We start from the raw sequence: 16,516 nt of genomic DNA, 5'->3' as shown, positions 1-16,516 counted from the left end.
TATTGAATAAAAATAATTTAATGAGTATGTTGCAAAATCTTGTTAAAAAAATTATTACAATCAATTTTAATTATTCTATCAGTACTGTGTACACTGCATCATTAGGTCCCATTCAGATTTAATATTCACTTCTCATTATAAGAAAAAATTGTTATAAAACAATAGATAATTAGAAAAATAATAGAGATAAGAGAAATATCATAAAACAATATGTATCTAGAAGAGTATATATATTTTTCCATTATATCGTAATGTCTGTATAATATACAAGATCTGTATAAGCTATATTCATAGACTCTCATACGAGTTACAATGGAATAAATGATAAAATTATATCATCTTAATTGCATATTATTAACATATATGGGTAACAGAAATTACACATTATTTCTTTGGGGTTATGGACTTCCACATTAATATTATTTTTCAATACTCTCTTTGGATGTCCATTGAGATAATGTACCTTATTAAAATCTTACTAGGAAAAAAAATCCTAATAAAGAAAAAATAGTATACATTTCTAGTAATATGTATAGCAAGTTGCCTTATTAACAACTTTACCAAAAAAACCCAACGAAACAAAACATTGGTGAGTAAAAAAGAGTGTAACATATACTTTAACCCCAGATATTAATATTATTTAATATCTGAGTCTGCGAATCTCTTATATAGCAACTTCTCTAGCAGACTTATTAATAGTTTGGAGATCACCTTTTATTATATGCTAATAAAACTGTCTTATCATAAATTTTTCTAAGGAAAATCCAGTTGGATAAAAATTGTCACTAGTATATATTACTTTGGGGTACTCAATGGATGTGTTTTATCTATGTAAAATCTCTTTAAAATCTTATCTATATAAGTTAATAGATAGATAAATATTCTATTAAGGTTTTATCCAATTAATGATATTTGAAGCTTCATTCAACAAATTTCCTAAGAACTTTTATATGCTTCAAGCATTTTGAATCCTTCTGCGATTTTTATATAACTTTTATCATCGATCAAATGAGCCATATAAATAGGCTATAACAACATCCATTAGACCCATGTCAATTTTTTCATGCACTAGCAGACTAATAAAATGTTTGAAGGTGATTGCATCCACCACAAGAGAATATATTTCATATAATAAATGTCATAATTTTAGAAATACCATTGTGCTACAAGTCGTGTTTTATATCTTATGATTTCATTTTTCTCATCACATTTTTTCACCTTTGTAAATCACTGGCTTTACATCTTCATGTGTTTGGACTATAGGTCCAAAAACTTTATATTTGAATTGCGTCTTTTTATTTTGGCCAATTATTTTCTGTTTACTTTGATCAACATATTTTAGCTTCAAGATCCTCGTCTTGTTTCATTATTTCATTTTTTTTATCAAAAATATTATCTACACAGTTCCAATTTTTTCCTATTATAACATAACTAATAGAGATATCTTAGTTTTAATAAAAGTTATGTCTTCAGGATTATCAGTTGTCTCCATATTATGATCATCTTGATCATTTGCTCCTTTCCTCTTTTCGAGGATTTTTATCCTTGGAACTGATAAGTCTTCTACTTTTAAGCATGATATAGTTTTATTTGTACTAATAGATTGTCCTGTTGGGACATTAATATGAGTTGGAGTATTTACAATTTGAATATAAGATTTGTTTGTCAGTCAAACCATTTGGCAGTCGATGTATAATATCTTTTTCTCATAATTATTTTGTGTGAGGATCTATATGAGATAATGATAAAGCATTCCAACTAATATATTTTTTCAACTATTTATTCTCTCCCCCTAATGTTGGAAAGACTAAAAATAACAATAAGCAAATATTGATTTAATTAAATCTCCAGTCATTAGTTCAAGATATTATAGAAGATTCATATCGAACATATATTTCGAACTTTCTCTAGGAGCTCATCTTTGTGCATCGTGATGGTGTAATTTGAACATAAATCGCACATCCAAAAGTTATAAAATTAGAAATATTTGGCTCATGATCATAAGCCAGTTGTAATGGATAGAATTTATGATAACTTGTTGTCCTGATGCATACAAGTGATACTGCATAAAAAATAACATATCCCCAAGCCGAAAAAAGGGAGCATTCTACTCGTAAGCAATGATCTAGCTATTAATTGGAGATATTTATTAAATAATTCTATTAAATCATTTCAGGTATGATAATGAGCCACAGGTTGTTTGACTATGATTCTAGTTGACAGACAATAATTATTAAAAGCCTAAAATGTGTAAACTCACCAACATTATAAAGATGAATTGTCTTTGTTATAAAATCAAGGAATTATGCTATTAATCTTATCATTTGAGCAAACAATCTCACAAATGTCAAGTTGCGAGTTGATAATAAACACACATGTAAACATTTTATAGATGCATCTATAGAATTCATATAATATTTGAAAGGTCCACATGATGGGTGAACGAATTCATATATTTCACCCTATATACATTTTAAAAATATAGGATATTGAAACCCAACTTTAGCTAGTGATAAATTACCTTCAAAACAAGCAACAAAAGAAAATTTAATAAATTGAAGAATCTTCTAGTTCTTTAATCCATAAATTTTACGCATCATATTTGATCTGGGATGGTCCAACATGTCATTCCAAATAATAAAAAATTATTACAATCAATATTCTTTTGCTTTACCAAGGCATTAAGATAATTGATTATTTTTCAAGTCATAATTATATCGCAATCAATTAATGTCAAAAATACGTGTCATTCAAAATTATAATTCACATATATTATTTTATTTAGTGCATTCCGAAAGGCCACGATTTTTATTGTTTGAAAGATTGTAATGAATTTCCATTATGTGTTTCACTTTATCAATTTTGAGAAAAGATTCCAATATGCCAATTTTTCAAATATTAAAGATACATAAATCACATTTCTATTTCTCGTTCCAATAAAGCCACACAATTTCAATAAATCACAACATCTCAACAAATATTAGATTATACCAGAGATATATGATATGTGTCGAACTCATCAATATATATTAAAATCACAAATGGAACAAACTTTTTATATATAAAAATATAAAAAAATATGTTACCCCTTCTCAGCTATACAAGTATCTTCATCTCTCTTTCTCTCTCTCTCTCTCTCCAAGAAAAAAGTTTATTTGTGACGAAAAATTTCATCATAAATTTTGTCACAAATAATAATTTTTGACACAAATAATCAAATTTCGTCACAAATAAATTTGCGACTCAGGAATTTGTGACTCAGGAATTTGTGACGAAATTTACTTGCGACGTAGAAATTTGTGACAAAATTTCATAAAATTTTGTCACTAATAAGATTTTTTCTTGTAGTGTCTCTCTCTCTCACACACACACACACACACACACACACATGATTAGGGGTGTAAATGAGTTGAGTCAAATCAAGCTTACACATTCATTCATGATTAGGGGTGTAAATGAGTTGAGTCAAGTCAAGCTTTAACTTAAACGAGCCAAGCCTATATGAAAAATATTTTGAGCTTGGCTTGTCTCATTAGCTTAATACGAGTTAAATTCTAGGCTTAACTTGACTTGTTTATAAAAAATTAAAAGCTTAGTTTGGCTCATATATAATTATAAAATGTAGCTTTTCTAAACTCACATACGTCCAAATGTTGAGAGTATATATGCATCAAATTCTGTATTCCTTTGTAAGAGAAAAACAATCATAGAACCCATCTAGTCCACATATATTTTAAGATCAAATAATGAGTTCCGCAATTTCTTCTTAAACATTGATCCAGCTCATGAAATAGAGAATGTGGGGAAGAATATTTTAAGAAAAATATGTAATATAACTAACTTTTAAAAAATTCCAGTGATAACAGTTTGTAATATTAAAAAAAATAACAGTTACGATAACCTTTATTAAAATAACCAAACAAACAATTGAATCTCATCTTATGTCACCATCATTCCCATCATCAAATTGGAACAAAGAGGTTAACAACTAATATAACTGACAACACCTAATCAAAGAAAAAAAAAATCTACCTATTAGCACTACTACCATACCTCATGCTACTCCAAGGAAACTTAGCACTTACCCCAAAGTCCATAAACACCTCCATATGAGCAATTTGATATAAAAAATAGGGTTAACAATTTAGGGACATAAAAATATATTATCTATTATAATAATATATCGGACCCGCTCACAGGCTTTTAAGCCAAGCCTCATTAAATTAGACTTGAGCTTGTTTGCTAAACAAGTTTTTTTAAAACTTAAGTCCGTTCTATTTATTAAAGAAGCCAGACTAAGGCAAGCTTAAAGCAAACCAAGCCTTGGGCCTTTGACAAGCCGCTCGACTCATTTACACCCCTACTCATAATAACAACAAGCAAATGTACAACATATGAAACATGGAAGATCGATAACACATGACACACTTTCAATATAGTTATGTAAGTTGAATCCTTTTATAAATGTTTGGATGTGAGACTTATCATGATAAATAAGTGTTTGTTCTAGTCGTTGGTTTTTATACATCTTAGATCAAGTGTTATTGTGTTGTGGAGTCCGACACTTCTAATCCAGCTTCTTAGTGTCAAAGATCCTAACTTCTTTAGCCCGGCTTCAGCGAACAAACATAAATAAAATTTAAAAACATAGAGGAGAGTTAGTAAAGAATCAACTAAATTTTAATGTAAAAAACCTCTTCAATATGAAGAGTAAAAACCACAAGACCTAGTTAAGAAAACTTTCACTACGAATAATGATATTACAAATTTCTCTCTTCGGTTTAGAAAATATTGAGACTCTCCCTAATATCCCATGGTGAAAATCATCACCGCAAACCCCTGAATACATCATATTGGATCATCGAGGAAACTAAAGGAATTTAAGTATACTTGATTCCATCGCAACACTTATGGTTTCATAATGATCTTCCCCAGTCAAATCACCGGAGTGGAAATCCTTATGTGAAAGTAATCTTTGATAGAAAGAAAAACTATATAACTAATTTAACATATTGGGTATAACATTTTCCTAATTCCTTATAGTCCACCAGACTCCCATTATACTATGTTGGGCCAATGTAAGTATCCACTCATTAAATCCATACTCATTGTGAAATCTAATTTGATTCCTTAATAAATCACTTAATTTGTCCAATAATTAAGTAGCATGATATAATTGATAATTAAATATGTAACCTACAATTACGTAGAAAATAAAATTTTCTAACACCTCACCCTCTAAAATGATTACAAATAAGATTTCTCTTACACAAAAGTGCATGTCTTTGTGAAGGTATAATAATCCTAATGCTTTCTTGCTCGATTTTTTTTTCATAGAATCTTCGTCTTTTTCACTTTCTTTCTGATCTCTCTCTTTCCGGCTACATCAGCATAGACAAAATATCTCTTTTAAAACAAGAGATTAGAGCAACATATCAATTATACTTATTCTATGATAGGTCACCACCCAACAAGTACATATCATCAAAATTTTAATTATGTAAATTGTTCATCAAACAAATCTGTTTGTTCTATCTCTCGCGTCAAACATCGATATTCTCGGACCACATTTCCTATTATCGTCTCGATGTTCATTGCTATACCATCATTTGCTCTATTATATCCAGCCATTACTATCAAAGCTATTGGATATCAATCTATCCAACTTATGAGTATTCAGACTAAAACAGTTCCACATTCACTCAATTTTGACATTTATGCGATTTCAGGGAATGATCTAGTTTCGGTCAATTCCGTTTATCAAAATTGGACAATAGAGTGGTTGTACCTATGATACAAATGTTGTTTTGGTTTTGGCCCACACGTCTTAATCATTCATTCTCATACATTTTTTTTTCTCCAGCTGTTCTTCCATTTTCTTATTGCGTATGGAATGGGTTTTTGAAGTTTGAATTACACTTCTGAAATCAGCAAATTGGACACTAGCTTCAATTGCAATCTTGTCCACATGCTCCTCTATGATTCGATTCTCGCAGTCCTCGAAACAACCTTTGTTTGGTTCAAAACTAAGCATCTACCTAGAGAAGTTTATAACCCATCTATATTTATATACAGCAACAGTGGTAGCTCTCTATTGTGATGAAAGAAACGGAACATTTTCTCAAAAATAAAAAAGAGTGAGAGAATTCGGGCCTGTTTGAATACTATTTGTAAAAACAGTTTTTTAATTTTTAGAATAAAAAAAATAAAAATTCTGTTTGATATATAAGACCTGTTTTGTAACTTTCTAACAAAAAAAACAAAAGATTTGTAACTTTGTTAATCGAAACATCAAATTTTGGGTGTTGTTATATTTTTTCTCTTTATACCCAAACACGTGAAGAAGTGATGTAATATATCCCAACGAATACATTGTGCAAACATTTCACTCTGAGATCTTGGATAACTTTTTATCCGTTTTAGGTAAGGCAATTTCAGTTAAAAAGAATTTTTTTTTCAAAACAAAAAGGAAATAAAAACGGGTTTTGAAGTTTTTAGAGAAGTTTAAATTTTTTAAGGGTTTTTTTTTTAAAAAAAAAAATTCTTATTCTTATAACAAAATTTTTAGACTTCGTACGTAAAGAAGTCCATCCAACGGCAGACACATGTCTACCTCCTTAATCTTTTATAATAACTCTTTGATTCAAGCGGATTGTAATTAATCCAAAATTTAAGAAGGGTTATGTTTATCTCATTTTACGATAAATAATTTTCCTATACACATCAAAAGAGGTTGGGTCTCGCCACTCTTTTTTCTCTCTTCTCTTACCTGTGGGTCCCACTTATACTTTTATTTCTATAACATGAGATAATTGTTTTCCTACAACATAAGAAAAATATATCCCATTTAAGAATTAGCCGTCTCTATAAAATAAATAATTGCGATGGGTGGCAGATTACTGGAGTGAAGCCAAAGAAAGTGGGATATGTGAATGGGAAAAGGTTTTGTTATTTTAAATGATACAATTTGTTAGCTGTTTATAAATATGTAGAGAAGTATATAATTATAATATTAAAGTTGTATTTTTTTTTACTTTTCACGTCAGTTTATAGATTCTCTAAAGAGAAATTTTTTTTTTAATATTATAAATATGAAAAAAGTATTTCTTCAGTCACTGGAGTTAAAGTTCTCTCCAGTGAGCTCAAAACAATGTTGTGTTGGGATTATAAGATTAAAAAATTATAATGATAAAGACTAAAATAACCCTCTAATATATTATAATTATAAAAACACTTTGATTTCTGTTTCAAAACGACGTCGTTTTGAATTTATTGGAGATAACTTATCTTCAATGACTGAAGAAATCATTTATCCTATAAATATATACGTAATTATAAGCAACTAAAATAACACAACTTGTATGTTTTAAAAGGATAAACTGTTTTGCTACGTGAATAGCTGTACATGTAAGATATGAGATCCTTTAATGACCGTAATCTCTAAAATCCCGTGTGTTCTGCTTTATGGTCCCAAAACAATACCATTGTTCGGTATTCATTTTGGAGAAAAATTGGTGAGTCTAATGAATAGTGCAGCTTTAGGGTGCATCGGGTACAGGGTAGTATATTCTTGAGTATTTCAAGGAGAGCTTCCACGATCCAATAGATAAATCATAAATCAAAGAAAAGATCTTATAAATTCTCTCAAAAGGTATAAAAATAGGAACTTTCTTCCATTGTCTTTCGAAGAGGGAAAGCATCCCTTTCATTTAGATGACATCATCGAGATTTGATGCTTTCTCCTCCGAAAGAAGACCTAAATCACTTTTGAACGAACTTTGCAAGTTAAGATTTGAAGGTATAATTGTTGAAATAGTTGCAAAAGAGATTAATCATGCAAAGTTAATACAACTTAAAGACTAAGGATGCTGTGTTGATTGCAAACATTTTATGGAACATAAAGTTGAGTTGGTTTGTTGAAAAAGGAAAAAGAAAATGTATACTCCATAATGTCATTGTGTATCCATTATTACTCGATAGTATGAGTGTAAATGGACTAGGTCGGCCTATAAGGACCTATATAGCCTAGCCTACATTAGGCTCACCTATTATAAATAGTAAAATAGAGCAGGTCTAAGCTTTTAAAAAAACCTATTTACAAAACAGGCCACATGTTTTTTTGTACATGTCGGGCCTATAAGCCTACAGATCGGCCTATATCATATTATTTATTTAAAATATAATAAATAAAATTATTATTTTAATAATTTTGAATAATAAAATAATATTATTTTAATTATTCTTTTAATTGTTGAATGTTTAATAGGCTAACAGGCTTGGACCAATGCTTTTATTTTTTAAATATAGGTCAGGCCAGACTTGTAACTTGAGGTCTACACAAGCTAATAGACCAGGTCATACTCAATATTTTTACACAAACTTAATCTATTTAAGACAAAGCCTAGCTTATTTACACCACATAATCAGTGGCGGAGCTACATTATGTTCAACCAAGACCTTGACTCAAGTTGAATTTCAAAAATTAGCTACGTTTTAAACCTGACTTAATAACCGTAGCTAATTTTCTGGATAAAATTTAATGTTTGACATCACCTAAAATTTTGTTGGCTCTAACTCAATGAATGAGCTGACTCGCCAACTTATCTGTTACCACCACGTATAATTTTGCCAACTTATGTATTACCACCACGTATAAGAGGCATAATTTGCTCTAGTGCGTATTATTTACTTTGGAATATTTGAGAAACAAATAGACAGGGAGCATTTGTATTAACATAGCAATCATATTTACCCCTTTCAGGATGGGGCTTCAAATTTTAAAATTTCATCAATTAACCTACATACCTCAAATGAAGAGTAAAATCACAGAAGTATCTTGGTTTCAGAAACTAAAAAGGTAATCCAATTCGGTTGTATAAAACTAGCTGGAGTTTGGGAGGCTCCTTCCTCTAATATGAAATGTTTGATGCTAAGGGAGTCTTTACACTTGATCGAGTGTCTTATTATTTTATTTTTTTAACTAAGGATGTCTTTAGTACAAGAGAAATTTTTTGGTATCCGGGAATCACGGTTAATGGAAATACAATAGAAATTGAGTTTCCTTGAAATCTTACGAAAAATGTGTTTGGTTCGCCAAAATATTACTGGAAATATTGGATAAAGATTACTGATTTCATGTTTAGTTTATAACGAAATATGACTTGGAATATGAGGTTATTTTACAAAAATAATTCCAAACTATTTTTACTTTTGTAATTGATAGATTGGGTCTAGGTTTTTATGTGTGTTGGGGTATTTTTGTCTCGAAAATTATTGTTGTACTTTTCCTTTACTTGGTATTCTGAATTACCATATTATTTTTTGTAATCTGAAAAAGTAATTTTTCTTTATAAATTAAATTACCGGTAATTCTTAGATATCCGGGAACTGATTTTTGTTCCTTCTACCAAATATGGTAATTGAGTTTACCAAAGAAGGTTTACCAGTAATCCTTTCGAAATACTTGTACCAAACACACCCTAAAAATTTAGATGATGGTACACACTGGTATTCCATCAGGGTTAGAGCAAACTCCCAACCTCATACCTTTGTGGGTTATAAATCTAGTGCCCACTCTTGTTGACACTCCTAATCGAGTTTGTTTGTATAGTTTTTTTCATTATTATTATTTCTTTGGGTTTTGGTGTATAAATCGCCCAAAAAACATTTGCATATACGTGATATGCAATTTGATTGCGTGACATGAATTATATTAACTCAAAGTTTGAACTTAGCAGAAATGGTTGAGTGGATTGTTATTTGATGCAAGGCTTTGAATTCAAGTTCATATACACAAAGAATGATATTAACCGTTGCTTCAAATCAACAAAAGCAAAAAGAAGTACAATAGTTCAATACCGTGATTTAGCCATGAGTAGCAATAAGGATTTGATTACTAGAATTTTTCTCCACTTTTCAGGTAGGAATGGCTAAAATATCTTTTTATGACTTCTAATTTCGAAGAAAACGTAAATTCATCCTACACTATTTAATACCGGCGGGGGGGGGGGGGATGTGGTAAGAACTTTTTTTTTTCTTCGTTTTATATTTTTTTTAGCATCAGAGAAAAGTTGAAGCCAGCTGTCAAATTAATTTCATTTGATCTCAAGATGCTTGAAATAATATTGCTAACTTCTACCTATTGAACTAATTGACTCTTTTGTAATTTAGTCATTAAATATCAGAGTTTGATTGTAGTTTATAAAACCATCAATCATTTTTATAAACTTCCATTAAATATCAGTATTTCAATTCAATATACACTTCCTTGGTATTGTGGGCATACCATGTGCAATCATTTTTATTCTTTGCCAATAAAACAATAGAAGTTTTATATCCCCGTTTTAGTTTTTAATAGCCCAAAAGAAGGCTTTGCTGTCCCCAGCCTCTTCACCCACTCCTCCTTTTTTTTTTTCCCAACAAAATGCAATTAAACTAAACTAAGGTTCCATTAAGGAGTGACCATAATTTCTAATTGCTATCAGCCAAAGTTTGACTTGCTCATCCTCACACACAAATTGCTATAACTCTCTTTCAATCCTTGTCATTCTTTCTATTGTTGAAATATGACAAAACAGCAGTAGCCGTCTAAAAAGACCACCCACACATTTCTTCAGACTCACTTTCATTCACACCCACTTGGTTTTTTCTCTCCCCCTTAATCCTTTTTTTCTTTTTCTTTTGGTTTCCCATCTTTTTCCTTCCATCCAAACATGTCCATCATCACTCACTTAAACCCAGCTACTTCCACTTTCTTCTTGCTCTCAATAATACTCCTCTCTTTTCCGGGCACAACAAGAACCGACAACCCATGCGCGTATCCATGTTACCCTCCACCCATTGGCAGTAGTGCCACTCCTACAACTCCTTCAGTGTCTACAGTGCCACCAGCACCACCACAATCAGGGTTAATATACCCACCACCTTCAGGGTATTACCCTTATAACCCACCACCACCTTATGGCGGCAGTGGCGGCGATGGCAGTGGTGGTGTTTATGGCGCCCCACCACCACCGGACCCTATTCTACCTTACTTTCCATTCTACTACAGAAAGCCTCCTCACAAGACAGAAGACTCTTCAGCATCAACCACTGTGCAGAAATGGACAGGGATGATTGCTTCTGCTATTCTATTGTATTTGCTTCTTATTTTTGTATAACCTCTGAGAATCTTGATGTAGTCAAACTTTTCTTTTAAATGAGAATTAGTGCTTTTGTTATTAATTTATTCCAGTTTTTGTTGTGTTTGAGAAAATTTATTCTCTTTTATGGCAGTGACTTTTGTGTGTGCATGTGGTTCTGCAGGGGAAATGGGAAAAACAGAGGAGATTAAGCAGAGATATGATTATTTGAATTTGAACTTGTAGAGCTTGAGAAAAAAATTAAGAGAATAAACAAAAAAGTGATATAAGAGCTCTAAAATTTTAATCAATAATCGGTAACATGAATAAATAAAGGTTTATTTTTTTTTATTTTTTTTGGGTTTTAATGCCATAGATTGCTAGGAATGTCTAACCACTTCATTCATCACCTGTTTTGGATGGTTGTGTATTGGACTGTAAGTCCTAATAATTTCTTCCTTCTTTTCGCCCTGTTTTCCTTCTTCACTTCCTACCTTTTATTGAAATTTTTTAATTTCAATTATACAAAATAAAATAAAATTCAATAAGCCTCCTTAGAATTTGACCTTTTTACCAATATCATTGTACACTTTAAAGTTTTCTTAATTAATATTTGAAATGTAAATATTGGTTTAATATAATCCTCCATTTATATTAAATATGGACTTTGATTATTCTCATATTAAAAATCTGATTTATGTAATATTTCACACAAGTCATAAGCTATTGAAGGTTTTCTTGGGTTTTGAACGAAGTGGTGTGCTCATATGCAAGCAATTAGAACACACAAGGTTTTATGTTGAGTGACCTCATTCGAATGATCATCCAAATTTTCTACTGATGAGGAATACGTAGGGAATTTCGCTGATCTTTCCCATCTAGTTTAAAGCAAATTTCTTCAAAAACAAACCTAATATATGAATAAATGGTATGTGCCATTTTTTTTTTTAAAGAATAAATAGCACACTCTATGAGTTAAATAACCCGGATTTATGATAGAGAGTAAATTGGAATGTAAAAAAGGGTTTGAATTAAACAAAATCACTTATTCAATTTATTTGTATTTTTTTCCTTGGCGATGCACCTTTTGAGAATTGATCGAGTAATTTAAGGAGCAGGTACCCCTCAGGTGGGTATCCCCTCAACCAATGGTCCAAAAAGGTTACCAAGAATTATCGTATCGCAAGACAAGATCACCAACACAAGTGCGTGTATTGCTCACTGCTCAACGTTGAGCGTCTCAAGGATCACATAAAAAGAAGATACAAGAAAAGAAAGAAACTAAAGCTGAATTATCCTAAAAAAAAAAAACTAGTAAAGATTGAACAAGTCAAAAACCAAAGGTTACTTACACAGTAAGTTTATAATGAAAAAAAAAATTATGTCTTTGTAATGATTTATTCTAATACTTTTTGGATTCTTAAAAAATCAACAGAGTGCTAAAAAAGACTTGTTATGCAAATAGCCAAATATAACATCTTTTCGAGATCAAAATAATAGTTATAGTAGCATTTTTTCATTAAAAAATTTTAAAATAAAAAGGATATATTAAATTTGTTAAGATATAATATATATATATATATATATATATATATATATATATATATATATGAGAAAGGTTATACTTTCCATTATTTTAATCTTAATACTTTTACTACTTAATTGGTTGCCGTTAGATCAATTTAAAATCAACGACAATTAAATTTTTCCATTTTTTAATCATTAATTTCAAATTGACCCAACAGTAATAAATCAAGTACTAAGAGTAGTAAGTATAACTGTCCTATATATATATATATATATATATATATATATATATATATATATATATATATATATATATATATAAATTTAAAGTTACTTTAGGTAATTTTATCTAATATTCATCAAAATACACACACAAAAATGTGTAAGACCCATATTTTCATTTTCTCTCTCTTCTCTTCACATAGGTCTATATGGACCCCACACACCTTTTTGTGTGATAAAGTTATCTAAAGTAATTTTAGAAACTTTAAACCATATATATATATATATATATATATATATATATATATATATATATCTGAAAAAAATGTTTGTCCTTTTAAATAACACAACTTGTATCATTTCACTCTCACAAAGATGTGAGACCCGCACCTTTGTATTTCTTGTCCACTCTCTCCCCCATGATATATCTCTTCCTCTTATTTAAAATGACACAATTTTACATCATTTAAAATGACACACACTTTTACTATATATATATATATATATATATAGAGAGAGAGAGGTAGGATTCTTTAACACCGGTGTCAAATTTTAATTTTGACACCTTATCTGAGAGCCGTTAGATAAAAAAAGATCAATGGTGTCACATGCTTGCAAATCAGAGTCGTTAATCTTTTTTTATCTAACAGCTCTCAGATTCGGTGTCAAATTTCAAATTTGACACCGATGTCAAAGGATCCTGCCTCATATATATATATATATATATATATATATATATATATATATATATATATATATATAAATTTTTTATATTTATAAATTGTTCGGGCCAGAGTTTGATTCAGATTTCTGGCCCATAAAGAAGTTATTGGGTCACACATTCGCAGCCTCGAGCTCTCAACTCAATTAACTCCACCCTCGCGCTTCTCATATGCTACCCCCCTGTATTGTGTTTCGATAACCCTTTTCCTTTTTCGTCTTTCAAAGAAAAGATAAACCTAGCCGCTACCCGATCTCGAACTCGAAGTTACTGTTCCCAGCACCGTAATAGCCACCAATCTAACCCTAAAACCCGATGAATCCTCCATCCCCTTAATTCTCCCCTCAATAGAAACCCTATTTTTGATCTGCAGTATAGATGTTCTGCGTTAGAGATTACTTGTTTTCTGATTCTTTTTTTGTAGTTGCATTATTAAGTTGCTAGGCCTATTAGATTTTACAATCATAACAGTCTTTTCCTCTGTTAAGACATTGCAGTTTGGTTTTTTGTGCTGGCTAAGTGTACTTATTATTTATGTCTCTAGATTTGGTCATAGTCGTTTGGATATACACGTCCTATATTATTTTAACCAAAATCTTAGCTTTATGAACTGAAATGCAAGTGCAAAGATAGTGCATATGATGCTTTTACACTTGATCTCTGAACTTCAGGTAAGTTCATATGTTGACAAGTTCATTCGCTGATGCTTTTTCTTTGCACTTAATTTTGAATCTGTGATCGATAGCAGAAAAATATTAACAATGAGGTACATTATAATTATGAAATATGTTGATTGATTTGATGTTATGGCAATGTGTTGTGCTTCTACGTTATTTAAACAAATCCTATCATTGAAGAATAGGGACGATTAGCTGTGAAAGTAAATAAATGCCTTGCGCATTTCTTTTCTGTGTTTGGTTTCTCGCTTAAAACATCTCTCTTGTGTAGCATATGCCCGAACTATGATTTTGGTTTTTCATGGAAGGTTTTATTTATAAGAGAAGGAAACCTTTGACTTGCGTGGAAGATTCTGGTAGTTGCCTGAAGGAATAAAAGAATGTTGGATCCCTGCATTTATGCGAAACTAACATTAATATTAGAACTTTGAAAGAACCCTGATACACTCAGTTATATGGTGGAAAACGAAAGTCTGCACTTAATTTTGGCTATCAAGGTTGTGCCGTTATAATGAATGTCTGCACATCTTTGTGCAAATTTGAAGTAGTTGTGAGAGCCTCTTTAGTTGGTTCGAACAATTTGGCTTCAACCAAGTTTAATTTATTTTTAAAAGAAATTTGAGGGTGTTATGTTATCATCCATAATAAATTACTCTAAACCTACTAACCTCTATATGAAACTGTCGAAGTTAACAATTCACACATGTTTATTGGAGGATATGAAATAAAAGCTCCTTAGTAACTTGGAGACACGCACGTTTAGTTGAGAGCCGGTTTAGTTGTTTCGAACAGTCTGGCTGTCAACCAAGTATAGTTATGTTCACTTCTGTGAGTTATAGCCGTTACACACAAGAAATATAGGGATTCGGGAAAATAGCAAATGGCAAAGAGATCTACCAAGGGACCGAGAAAGCAAGTTTCAAGCTGGGTAAACATTTGGAACAGTGATCAAAATGTCACTGTTTTCCAACTTTTTTCCTTAAATGTTACGCCAACAGTGTTAATTCTCAATATGTCACGTGGACAAGTTCGTTGGGAACTGTAGCGAATTCAGTTTGTTGATGTGTCACGTTCCTAGTGGACATTAAGTTCGCTACTCTAGGTAGCAAACTTGGTTGCAATTAATGCACCTGTCACGATGACACATGGCAAACATGCAACGAAGTTTGCTAGGGCAGGCAGCGAATTCGTTGAATATCTGTCACGTGGCGTGGCAGGTGAAACGTGCAGGTGCATTAATTGCAACAAAGTTCGTTACCTAGAGTAGCGAATTTGCCCACGTGACATATTGAAAATTAACACTGTTGGCGTGACATTTAGGAAAAAAAGTTGGAAAACAGTGACATTTTGGTCACTGTTCCATAAACATTTAGTGCCGTGATCAAATGATGATAGTTTAGTTAGTGCATGGAAGTTGAGCAAGTAAGGGTAAGAACATGTGTTCATTCTCCACACTCCACATTATCATCTTTGGAAGAGGTTTTAATCTTGGACCTGTCTCGAACAGAATTGAGGGAAGATTCCTAAAAGGAAAAAGGTAATTCAGGTAACTAACTAATATATTGATGAGTACCACTCCGTCCGAATAGAGTTTCAACATTCAAACAGTAACCAAACAAACCAACAATAATCGAATATCGGAGGAATCATAGAGAAAATAAGTCTCGATTCTCATTAACAACTGCAAACGAATCACAGACAACCTGAATCGTAATTCAGGTGTTTACAAAAAGTTAAATGCTGAAATAAAACGAAGAAAGGCACCGGCTCTTCCAACGGAGGAACCAGCACTCCAATACAGCAACCTTATTACCAAGAATTAACCAAAATTCTTCTCTGCCCCTGCCTCCTTCTCTCGTAACCTAATCATTCTCTACCTTAACGGTTTCTCTCTCATTCTTCCACTCAGCCATGTCCATGTGTCCATTATAAGCTTCCACATTCTCTCTTACGTCCTCACTCGCACAAGCAACATCCTTACCCGCACATACTCCTGTACATTTGGGAAGAATAAACACGTTGCAATGAGAAAATAGAAAAGGGGTCAGAGGTAAACTGATCATAAAACTTATTATGTCCATGTTTACTATTGAGTAGAAAAAAAAAAAGGCAAATCTCAATACATAAGGTATTATGAATGAAGAAACTCATTGTATTGATTGATCAAAAAAAGTAACTACAAACTACCAAGGCTACTGCTATATATATCAGTTAGCCTATCTGTAAATAAGAAACGAAAATCTAACTAA

The 16,516-nt window shown here is 31.3% G+C and overlaps 1 protein-coding gene and 1 non-coding gene across 2 annotated transcripts; both read left to right on the top strand.

Moving 5' to 3' along the window:
* The first annotated feature begins 10,604 nt into the window (after positions 1-10,604).
* On the top strand, positions 10,605-11,246 carry LOC133300137 (branchpoint-bridging protein-like). Its single transcript, XM_061499636.1, has one exon. The coding sequence runs from the start codon at positions 10,713-10,715 to the stop codon at positions 11,157-11,159; it is 447 nt and encodes a 148-aa protein (XP_061355620.1). The 5' UTR covers positions 10,605-10,712; the 3' UTR covers positions 11,160-11,246.
* Positions 11,247-14,234: 2,988 nt separating this feature from the next.
* LOC133300142 (small nucleolar RNA snoR101) lies at positions 14,235-14,298 on the top strand. The gene has a single exon (XR_009750025.1). It is a non-coding gene; the product is annotated as a small nucleolar RNA snoR101 (small nucleolar RNA).
* Positions 14,299-16,516: the final 2,218 nt, after the last annotated feature.

Source organism: Gastrolobium bilobum, unplaced genomic scaffold (assembly GCF_033153095.1).
Source record: "Gastrolobium bilobum isolate Gb01-03AN ecotype WA unplaced genomic scaffold, APGP_CSIRO_Gbil_v1 utg38323, whole genome shotgun sequence".
Taxonomy (NCBI): domain Eukaryota; kingdom Viridiplantae; phylum Streptophyta; class Magnoliopsida; order Fabales; family Fabaceae; genus Gastrolobium; species Gastrolobium bilobum.
This window is presented reverse-complemented; position numbering and strand designations above follow the sequence as displayed.